Source organism: Lepus europaeus, chromosome 6 (genome assembly GCF_033115175.1).
Source record: "Lepus europaeus isolate LE1 chromosome 6, mLepTim1.pri, whole genome shotgun sequence".
NCBI lineage: Eukaryota > Metazoa > Chordata > Mammalia > Lagomorpha > Leporidae > Lepus > Lepus europaeus.
In genome coordinates, this window is record NC_084832.1 from 121,162,035 (window position 1) to 121,174,111 (window position 12,077).

The following is a 12,077-nucleotide window of genomic DNA, read 5'->3' on the forward strand; positions in this document are numbered from 1 at the left end:
CAAGTAATGACTGACAAATACAAGACCTTCATTAATATTAGCTGGATGAACAAACTTTCATACTTTTTAAAAGTACAATGAGAATATAGTAAAACACGTTGTAGATGTATGGTTCAATACATTTTGGGAAATATATCCACTCATATGATCACCACTACAATCAAATTAAAAAAACCTGCCAAACCTCAAAGCAATTCCTTCATGCCCCTTTGTACCAGGCCAACAGATCCCAACCAGGGATCTGTCTTGTACTGCCATACACTAGTTTTGTCTAGAATTTCAATAAATAGGACCATACGGTGTACACTTTTGTGTGTCTGGCCTCTTTTGCTCAGCATCAAAGAATTTCTGTTTACCTGTCTCTTACCTCAAGTGAATTCAAACTGAGCAAGGAGAGAGGTAGGGGTCAAAGTCTCTTCAAAAACATTAAACAAGCCTCTACCAAAACAAAGTCAGGCCTGTTTCAACTCCACTTATTGCACCTCTTAAATGTACCACTGCAACATCTAAAAACCAACTTTGTACCAGTTCTACTATTAATGTCAACTTAATATCCTGAATATTCTCCTAGATACCAACAGAGCCAAAGGTGTCAACCGTGTCCCACACCTACGGAGGGCTTATCACTTACGGATGGGCTCCAGATTTATCCTGGGAGCTGTTTTGCCATAAGGTAAACCGCTCAATCTGTGCCTACTTTGGAGGTGCTGTAAGAATTAATTCTAGGGCTGGTGTGGCATAGCAAGTTAAGCCCGTGATGCCTGCATCCCATATCCAAGCACCAGCCGAAGTCCCAGCAGTTGCACTCCCAATCTAGCTCCCTGCAAACAAGCGCACGAAAGCAGCAGAAGACTGTCCAAGTACTTGGGCTCCTGTCACTGACACTGGAGATCCGGATGGAGTTCTGGGCTCCTGACTGCAGTATGGCCCAGTCCTGGCCACTGCAACCACTTGAGGAATGACCAGCTGATGGAAGGTTTCTCTCTGTCATTCTGCTTTTCAATTAAAAATAAACCCTTAAAAGAATAAATTCTATCAAGTCACAGCGCTGAAAGTCAAAGGTATGTAATTATCACTTACTTACGGAAGAAGACAGAAATGAGTGTAGCAAGGCAATAACCAATGTTATACACAGGGATGGGATAATTAGATAAGTGAAAATTAAGAACAAAAGAACCACATCACATGTCAAAAGTGAAGTGCCAATGCAATAAATAAAAACCAACAGAAGTCAAAGAACCATGATGGGAAAATTCAACCCGTGGTCTGATGACTTCTGGAGACTAATTTGCCTAACGTTAATTCAGGACAAGCCTATTAAATTTGTTGGAGAGTTTAATGACCAAAGAAAAAATGCTACTGGATCAAGGTTTTATTGCAAGCTGCAGACTGCTCTGCTCCCGAGGTTGAAGGTCCATCCAGAGCGCACAGCATTAGGGATGCACCTGCTCAGTAAGCCGTGTGGTGTTTCTGAAGAACCCCAAGGAGGGGACAGCAATAGGACACCACAGACTGGTTACATGGATTTCTTTCTTTTTGGAAACAGAGACCCAAGAGAACATTTGACATGCAGGGAGGAATATGCCTGCGTTAAAGCTTCCAGTAACCTACTGACACGCATCTGGTGAGACATTTCATAAACGTAATTCACAGTAGCTCTTAGTCGTTAATAACTTAGGAGTAACTGGACTCAAACAACCTCTGAATTAACCCATTTATACTTAGAGGAGCTTCTGTATAAAAATTTGCAGTTCATTTTAGGATCCTGAAACAAAGTCCAGACCAACACATTTTCAAATGAGCATCTCTTAGCTAATATATGCTGTATTTCAGTGTAGAATGAGTATATATGGTTGATTACAACTGAGATTTCACTGAGTGAAGTTTTAAAATTTCAGAATGGTTTCTTTTCAAACATTTTCTAAACTTATTACAACAGTATTTTAAGTCAAATACCTTTAATGTACCTGATTGTAACACTATACTGAGTAAAGAATATAAATAAATTACTGAATTTGATAAAATATTAAATCCTTAATTACACTTTTACAGACACTGAAATCCCAAGCAGTTGAGGACACTTCAGAAGTCTTCAAAAGGTCCAACAGGTGGGGTTTATCATACAGTGTGAACACTTAAACAGAGAAAAGACACAAGCCTTTACAAGAAAGGAAATTACACTACTTGCTACAAAAGCAAGAAAATCATACTTCCAATTTTTGGACAAACTGATACTTTCAATGAGTATAATAAAAGAAAACTTGGGGCCAGCGCTGTGGCACAGTGGGTTAAAGCCCTGGCCTGAGGCGCCAGCATCCCATATGGGCGCCGGTTCTAGTCCTGGCTGCTCCACTTCCGATCCAGCTCTCTGCTATGGTCTGGGATAGCAGTAGAAGATGGCCCAAGTCCTTAGCCCCCTGCACCCGCATGGGAGACCCGGCAGAAACTCCTGGCTCCTGGTTTCGGATCAGTGCAGCTCCGGCTGTTGCAGCCATCTGGGGAGTGAACAGTGGATGAAAGACCTCTCTCTCTGTCTCTACCTTCTCTCTGTCTCTCTCTCTCACTGTCTATAACTCTATCTGTCAAGTAAAAAAAAAAAAAAAAAAAAAAAAACATAAAAAAAGTAATGATGCTATAATGTACTACTTTTGACTGTATTACCAGTAAAAACATTCTGGAATAACTCCAGGTTTCTTAGGTAAATTTCTCCCGAGAGGTATAGCAACCATGCATTTCAGAATTCTGAACCTACACAAAGAAATTTCTTGTAATGCTGAAACTGTATTACTGAAAAAAAATAAGTATTAAAGCTGTAAGAACTATTTCCTATACCTAACTTCCAAGAGTAATTATTCAATACTTACGATCTATAGCAATTTTTTCAGTTCCATCTAAAGGATTGATGATTCCTGGAACAAGTTCTCCAAAAGACAAATGATCTATTCTGTGAGAAAAGTTGTAAGCTAAAAGGCAAAAAGTAAAAAGCAACTAAGTAGAGAAAATATATTATTCAAAACTATGTGTTAAGACTGGTTTATATTCTTATCTATTCTCAAATGAAAATACCAAAAATGCTTAAGTAGAATAATACATACTTAAAAGTACCTTATTTTTAATAGAGAAAATTAAAAAGGAGAGAATGATCCAACATGGGAAGCAGGCCACACAGCAGAGTCATAGAAGGACAAATGCCCTAAAGAGCACTCTGGCCTCAGAATCAGCCCTTAAGGTATTCGGATCTGGTTAAAAAGCCCAGGACAGCATTTCAGGCATGGAAAGCCAAGACACTGTGGCAAAAAACGACCTAACTGAAAGATCTCTGTGAGTGAGATCCCAGAGGAAAGAAGGGGCCATCAAAGGAGGTACCTTTCTCTGAAAGGAGGATAGAACTTCCACTTTGACTGTGGCCTTGTCTAAATAAGGTCAGAGTTTGTGGACTCAAGAGGCTTCCATAGCCTTGGCAGCTCCTGACAAGAGCCTTGGGTGATCACTGACATCATAAATAAAAGTGTAAATTGTTAAATCAAGAACAGGAGTCACTGTCCACTTGCTCCCCATGTAGGACCTCTGTCCTTAATGAGTTGTACTATGAGAATGAACGGTAAAACTAGTCTTCAAATAGTACTTTATACTTTGTGTGTTTGTGTGGGTGCACAATATAGAAATCTTTACTTAGTATAGAGTTGATCTTCCGTATATAAAGATAATTAAAAATGAATCTTAATGAAGAATGGGATGGGAGAGGGTGCAGGAGGTGGGATGGTTTAGGGGTGGAATGGCAGGTATGGGTGGAAAAACCACTATATTCCAAAAGTTGCACTTATGAAATTTATATTTATTAAATAAAAGCTTTCTATAAAAACTACATTATTTTGAGAAAATGCACATAAATACATGGGAATTAAATGCACAAGGTAAATAATGATAAATTTCAGTATCTCAACTTTTATAATTACATTATAAATTACATTTGTAATGACATTACAAATTAGCTTCTAAGAAACAGTATTATAGCTAATTCTCATAGCCACAAAAATGTCTTTCCTGATTCTGATTATAATATAAGAATATTAGGTGTTGCTAGAACTAGATGATATCCTTACAGTCAAATAATAAAATTGATCACACACATTTTTAATACACTCTACTGCTGTGAACAAACTGATTTTCCATGAATTAGTTGCTTTGTTCTCTAAAGCAGACTTCAAAGGATTTCGAAGAATCATTACACCAAATTAATTTGAATACCTTGTATGTATGAGTATGATCAAATTTAGACTTACAAGCTGAAAGAAATTTCAATCACATTTTACTTGTGCACAAAAATTAGCAGAAATATCTTCAAATTGACATAACGTATACCTAGGCTTTCCTCCTCAATGATTTGGATGTTGACTGTCCCCTGAAGGCCTATGTGCTAATCCCATGGTGGTGTAGTGGGAGGGGGTGGAACCTTTAAAGAGGTGGGGCCACATGGGAGGTCCTTAAGCCATTGGGTGTGTGCCCTTGAAAGCAGCTGTCATTAGAGAGTTATTACCAAAGCTTTATTATAGTCTTGTCTCCCTCCTAGCTCACCATCTGATGTTCTGTGCCTCCAGAGACTCTTCCAGGAAGACAACGTCCATCAGATGAAGTCCCTAGGCCTTGCATTCCAGGAGTCAAAACAGACCGCTTTCCTTTATAAAGTTGGCCTGCCTTGGGTACTTCACTCTAGTCACATGAAGCTGAGTAGCACACCTTTGTAACCTCAACAACTTATAGGCTCTGAATAAAGAGAAATGCAGGTAGTATGAAGAGAACACGGGATAATGTCAATATATTTTAACTACTGTCTCTTTTCAGTGGATCTGTGTCTTCAAAACAGCTCACTCTCAGAGCTCTGCCTTATGCCTGCACTTGAAAGCATACTTTCCTCAAGGCCATCTTCAATGAAAAGAATCTGAGAAACTACTTACAGTCATGGTTGACAAGTGCTGCCAAGTGTGCATGGCCTCGGGGATGTGGAATTGCCCTGAAAGGAGGGGAAACAATATTAAAGTTACAGCCCTTAAAAACGGAACCAGCCTCAGAAAGTAAATCTTTTCAAAGTTATACAATTTTTTTGTAGTACAAACTCACGTAACAACATATTTCACTACGACTAAGCAAATTCATTCATCCCAGCAGAGCAGTAAATTAGGGGTTGGCAAACTTTTTTCTTAGAAACCCAGATAGTAGGGCCGGCCCTGCAGCACAGGGAGCTAAAGCCCTGCATGCAGCGCCAGGATCTCATATGGGTGCCAGGTTGAGTCTAGACTGTGCCACTTTCACTCCAGTTACCTGCTGATGTGCCTGTGAAAGCAGCGGTGGATGGCCCAAGTCCTTTTGCCCTTGCACCCACTTGGGAGACAAGGAAGAAGCTCCTGGCTCCTGCCTTCAGATCAGCTCAGTTCTGGCCTTTGAGGCTATCTGGGGAGTGAACCAGCAGATGGGAGACCTCTCTCTGTCTCTATCTCTACCTCTCTCGGTAACTTTCAAATAAATAAAATCTTAAAAAGAAAAAAGAAAGAAACCCAGAAAGTAAATATTTTAGGCTTTTTGGGATAAATTAATGGTTTTATGAGTTAGTTTCATAGTTGGAAAACCAATTTTCACAATCATTTTATTGAAATATTTCTATTGAAAGTGTTATAGTAATAATTGAGTATTTTTATTATATTACAAGTATCTTATGGAGAGATGACATTTTTGTTAATTGGGGCTTATATAGTACTCACAAATATTTACCTGTTAATGATGATCTACAATTAAATTTAACATATTTCATTTCTTAAAATATTAATCCCTGAGCATTAGTTTGAATTCCACTACCTGGGAGGGATTAGTTCTTTTGGTATGGCCTTTAAACTTGGCACTACATTGTAGATCAGTAACTTCAAACCTAAGGCAAAATTTCCTCAACTGCACAGTTAAATGGATTGTGAAACATGAACATTTCTATGCACTAAAATCAAAATTCAAAAAACACTTTGGGGATTATAGTTTGAGGTCAGAAAATATATCCAAGAATGAGAATAGTGATCTTAATTCCTTCTTTTACCTTTCAACAGCACAGGCTGTTAATGCGTGACAAGCAAAGGAAGCTACTCAAGATCACCATTACTAACCAATGAAGTAATTTTCCATAATAAAATTCTCACATAAAGACACTGTTCCTGCTTTACAATTTTAGGTTAAATTCATGAATAGTAACAAGTCTGTACAAAAGAAATTTCAATAATAGTGGCTGAATGAGCTCAAAAATATCACAATAAAAATTGACCACTAAGTTATCAAACTGCTATGCAGTAAGGCAAGTCAGATTATCTGGCTTTAATTTTTGGCAAACATTCTTGGAAATGACAATATTTGCATTCAAGAGAGCAAATAAAGTTCATCATTGACACCTACCAGTTCAAAATACGTAATCAATAAAAAACATTGTGGAAAGTACTGCTGATAATGTATGTATCACCTTAGGCTTTTAAAAATCTTACATTTTTACAAAGTTTGAAATTGCTGCTCCACACAATTCCACCACCATCATTTCTAGCGTATCTTAACCAAAACCATTTTTGGTTATACTGAATTTGTGTTCTCTCTACTTCTTTAAAAATTCCTCTCCTGGCCAGAGCCACAGATCACTAGGCTAATCCTCCGCCTGTGGCACCGGCACCCTGGGTTCTAGCCCCAGTTGGGGTGCCGGATTCTGTTCCACTTGCTCCTCTTCCAGTCCAGCTCTCTGCTGTGGCCCGGGAGTGCAGTGGAGGATGGCCCAAGTCCTTGGGCCCTGCACCCCATGGGAGACCAGGAGAAGCACCCGGCTTCTGGCTTCGGATCGGTGCAGCGTGCCGGCTGCAGCACACCGGCCGCAGCGGCCACTGGGGGGTGAACCAATGGAAAAGGAAGACCTTTCTCTGTGTCTCTCTCTCTCACTGTCTAACTCTGCCTGTCAAAAAAAAAAAAAAAAAAAAAATCTGTATCTATGTATATCTATATCTATATCTATATCTATATCTTCTCCTTTAGATGTCCCATGTAGGCTATTCACAGAAACTAACTCTTTAGTCACTTCAAATTCAGCAATGATTCCTCAAGTAAACAAGCAATCATATTGATGACATCTATCTAGTCATCAAGACCAAAGGAAAACCACTCAAAAACACCAATTACGCTTTTATAGTCGACTGCTAGACACTATTCTCAATGACCTCAGCTATTGGAGCACTTATCTTGCAAAAGGCTAATTGCCTAAAGCAAATCCAGCTTCTCTGTATTTCTTCAGCTACAGCAACTATGATTTCATTAACACGTCAATATGTGGCTTTCCTTATGTGACTAACCAAGGAAACATGCAGAAACTTATTTTGATTGCTGCCTCAATTTCATTTGTAGCAAGACGTTCTATTGAATTTAAACATTCTATTTTAAATGTTCTAGTTTTTTATTTACTTTTTATTTATTTGAAAAAGTGTGAGAAAATGATTAAGTAAGAGAGAGCTCTCATTCACTGGTTCACTCCCCAAATGCGTACAACATTTGAGGCTAGGCCAGGTTGAAGCCAGGAAAGAGGAACTCCACCTGGGTCTCCCATGTCAGTGGCAGAGCTAGGATACCTGGTTCAAATCTCAGCTCTGCTTCCAATTCAAGTTCCTGCCAATATACACCCTGGAAGGCAGCACTTGGGCCCCTCGTGGGAGACATGAATGTTATTCTGGGCTCCAGACTTCTGCCTGGCTCAGCCCTGGCTTTTGCACGTACTGGAGGACTGAAATAGTGCCTGGAAGATCTCTGTGTATATAAACCATTCAAATAAAATTAAATTAAAAATAAATATACTCTTTTTTGAAAAGAAATTAAAAAATTTATGAAATTACAGGTAAAGCAAACATGTTCTTTCAAAAAATAGAAAGGTAAGGACCAAATTATATCAACCTTGTACTGAAGACTATATTCTGAGATTAAAACTGTCCATCAGGAAGTCAGAAACAGAATTTACCTATTTCTACCTAGTTCAACTGGTTTTCTGAACAAACTGTTCTGCAAGGTGGTGAGAAGTGGCATTTTTGGCTGTCACAATTAGGGGGACGACCTCATGAGAAACGAGATATTCAGCAAGAGAATCTACAGCCTCACACAGAAAAACAATTGTCCTGGGTCTTGCATGATGTTCAAACGCTGCAAGAGACATTCATGTAACATGAAACACCCATTTACAGTCTGAGTCTGGAACTGAACTCCATCTAGCTAAACAAAGCGCCTGTTTCAATGTACACTTTGTTCACAGTGTTTCAAAGAGTTAGCTGTTCACCATTTCGTATTTGAGAGGTACTATTACGACCTTCTCAAAGGTCAGGATTTAAACTGGGAAGGGGCCAGCACCGTGGCTAAGCAGGTAAAGCTGCTATCTGCCATGACGGCATCCTATACGTGCAACAGTTCAAGTCCTGGCTGTTGCATTTCCAATCCAGATCCTTGCTATGTGCCTGAGAAAGCAGCACAAGATAGTCCAAGTCCTTGGGCACCTGGACCCAAGTAGGAAACCCAGAAGAAGCTCTTGGCTCCTGGCTTTGGACTACATAAGCTCCAGCTGCTGCAGTCATTTGGGGAGTCATCCAGAGGATGGAAGATCTCTCTGTCTTGTCTCTTGCCCCATCTTCCTCTGTAAACTCTTTCAAATAACTAAACGAATCCTTAAAAAAAAAAAAAAAAAAAGAAATTGATAAAATTCTTTTGATTGATCAAATTGATAAAAAATTAGGAGAGGGTTCCCAGGCCATCTTTACTGCATGACTGACGGTGTGAGTTTTCACCCAGGTAAAGGAGTAACACTGAGAAAAGGTCGCCACTACAGAAGCTCATCTGGTATGTGTCAACGTTCCCCTCTAAGCTAGTCTTCGAGCAGGATACTGTTTCTGTTCAAAAGTACAATAAAATCCACTACATGTAAACTAAGCATCATTTGTTGCTTTGGTGATACCAAGAAATTCCAAGATTCTAGCAGCAGACTGCGGGTGGGTATAACTGGGTCTTGGCAACAGGAACAAAACAAAACAAAACAATAGTTTTAAGGAGATCGTTGTAGATACTGCACATAAAAGCCTAATGCTAATATAGAAATCTCCTGCCAGGCTCTTTCCCGTTGTGTGCCCTTCCCCTGTCTGAACATGAAATTTCTAATGCTCCTCTACCGTTCAGAGGTTGTCCACAATCAACCTTTGCTGACCAGCAGTCACTGAGCACCCAGTTACACAATCTTTTATCAACTGTATTTTGCCTTTACAGTCTCAATACAACCATAATGATATGATTATTAGTGCATTCACTGTTTAATGTTTAGTTTCTCTTACAGGATGTCACATTATAAGGACTAAATATCTTTCTTTCTTCAGTTCCATCCTTAGTAGCTAGCTTGGTACTTTAAACATGACTAGTATTTAAAAATTACCTTGAACAACTTAGAGAGGTTTTGCTCAGTCACAATTCAGAGGGAGGGAGGAAACGCATTCATTCATTCAGAAACTTACAGTTGCTTCTCACTTGACAACTTCTATGCTGAGTGCTGTGATGAAAATAGGTGGTCTGAGAGTTTTCCTCAACTCTTAACTAACTGTATTTCAGGTATAGCTAATTTCCAACTGTACCAAAACACTTACTACTCGAGGATTATGGTTGGATGAGGATGACCAAAAGATTGAACTAAACAAAAATGCAACACTGTATCAAAAGGAACAAGTGAATTCAAAAAGAAAAAATGAATAAAATGTCTAGACAACAGTGCGCTGGCTACCAAAACGTGACATGGAGATTTTATTCCATATGTACCTAGACCTCATTTAGTAAAATACGTGAAATAAAAAGGAGTGCTTTACTTTTGTTTTCCATAGTTTTTGAAGTTAGTAGTTGTCTCTGTCCTGAGATTTCAGAAGGAACCATCAAACTCAAGACATTAAAAATAAATAACATTTTAAGCAATGCTTTAGTAGCTACATGCTACTTGATTAGAAGGAATTTGCTTTCAATCAAGAGCCAACCCTGTGTCAAGTGTTTTCAGGAAGTGAAAAGGACATACTTGCCCACGGTTATGTGAAAATTCCCTGCTACTTTGTTGACGTAGAGGTGCCCGTGAATCCTGCACGCATCTGGAGGCTGCAGCGAGTCTTCCTCCCTGTCAGACACAGCACAGTGAGAGGACTTACACTCAGTACCATCACCATTGTGGTGAAACACTGAGGATGAAGGAAAAGCCCATTAGGAACAATTCTGAAATAATGTTATAATGTCAAGAGCAGAAAAGCAGCTTCCTGGTCTGCACATGTATAAAACAGTCACCCATCTACAAATGGAAAGAATTCTATAACTGTAACATGTTTATTGTATTTACACAAATGCAAAGTTCTATGTTCTTCAAATCTAATCAGAAGACTAAATCCAATGACAGAAGAAAGATTAAAACCAAAGAATTAAAAAAAAAAAAAATACAAAGAAAAAAAACAAAGAACTAATCCAATAGACATATTTTTTCATCTGTTTCTGGCACTGTAGTGGCAAGAGAAAAGTGGAATAAGTCTGAGGTAGGGAAGGGCATACCACGTAAGTACAAACAGACAACACTTCCATCCTAAGCAACTGTAAAACCTCCACATATTTTGAAGTTTAAATGATCATTTTCATGCTTGTAGCGTTTCTGAATATCGACTATTCTATTTTATGAAACACAAAAAAGTTAAACAAAAAACAAAATTCCTAGTCTAAAATTATTTATCTTTGGAACAGTATATGGGACGAATTTGTTCTAAAAACCCAATTCAGTTTTATACAGAGGTATACCCTATACATCAAATAGCAAGCTACTTAAACGAAAATCAAATATCCATGATAATCCTGATTAAAATCAGACTACTCATTTAAAAGATATCTGAGGGGCCAGCACTGTGGCACAGCAGGTTAATGCACTGGCCTGAAGCGCCGGCATCCCACATGGGCGCCGCTTCTAGTCCCGGCTGCTCCACTTCCCCACCCAGCTCTCTGCTATGGCCTGGGAAAGCAGTAGAAGATGGCACAAGTCCTTGGGCCTCTGCATTCGCGAGGGAGACCCGTAAGAAGCTCCTGGCTCCTGGCTTCAGACAGGCACAACTCTGGCTGTTGTGGCCAACTAGGGAGTGAACCAGCAGATGGAAGACCTCTCTCTCTGCCTCTCCTCTCTCCGTGTAACTCTGACTTTCAAATAAATACATAAATCTTAAAAAAAAAAAAAAAAAGATATCTGAACAGTATGATTCCTTTCTGTTTGTAAAAAAAATAAGATTTAGAAAACTTAATTGACCCCACAATCATGTCAAAGTGAAGACATATAAGCAGCTGCACATTTAAAATACACATCTCACCTTGGTGGAAGAGCTGTTGAAGGACTTTTAAAAGCACTTTTAAATATCACATCTTGAAGTGAATGCTCTTCTTGTAGCCTACTCTGAATCAGCTGCAGCATCCTAAGGGTAACACAAACAACAGTTCAGTAATTTAGAAAAGGAGTTCCAAAAGCCAACACTAACTTTTTACAAAGCAACGGTTAACGGACTTACATGTATGTTCATAGGATTTTATTCTACAATAAAGAACCAAGTTTCCTTTGTTCCTATCTTTGAAAGCAGGAAAAGTGAGGTAAGGTAGCCAGAGGTCCACTAGCTGGGTTCCATTAGCCTCTCTGATTGCTGCAGCAGTGGCCATGACAACAGGGTCAATGAGGAGAAGCTTCCGCTGACCTCACTCAATGCACCTTTCACGCATGGATGCACAATTGCAAAAGCCTTTTATTTTATCAGGCACTGATCTGAGTGTTCCAGATAAGAAAATCTGCCCTTTCAGGGTCACACAGCAGACCTGATGGACCTGAAGTGGTAGATTACTACAACCAGGCCACGCTGCCATTTAAAATCTCCTAAGGCCCCCTTGCCCAAAGACGTTAACCTTCATTCTGTGACAAAACCACCCTAAACAAAATACTATACTCTTCTTACATTTATTAAAAACAGTATCAACATAGAAAGCATTTGAGAAAT

At 39.1% G+C, this 12,077-nt stretch overlaps 1 protein-coding gene across 1 annotated transcript in view; it reads right to left on the reverse strand.

The window, feature by feature from the left end:
• ERGIC2 (ERGIC and golgi 2) overlaps positions 1 to 12,077 on the reverse strand; it is a 46,623-nt gene that overhangs the window by 11,390 nt on the left and 23,156 nt on the right. The window contains exons 7-10 of the mRNA XM_062195018.1: positions 11,406 to 11,507; positions 10,091 to 10,186; positions 4,956 to 5,011; positions 2,865 to 2,963 (exon numbers count right to left, since the gene is read on the reverse strand). Of these exons, the coding sequence (XP_062051002.1) occupies positions 2,865 to 2,963; positions 4,956 to 5,011; positions 10,091 to 10,186; positions 11,406 to 11,507 (353 nt within the window). The remainder of the gene's footprint in view (positions 1 to 2,864; positions 2,964 to 4,955; positions 5,012 to 10,090; positions 10,187 to 11,405; positions 11,508 to 12,077) is intronic.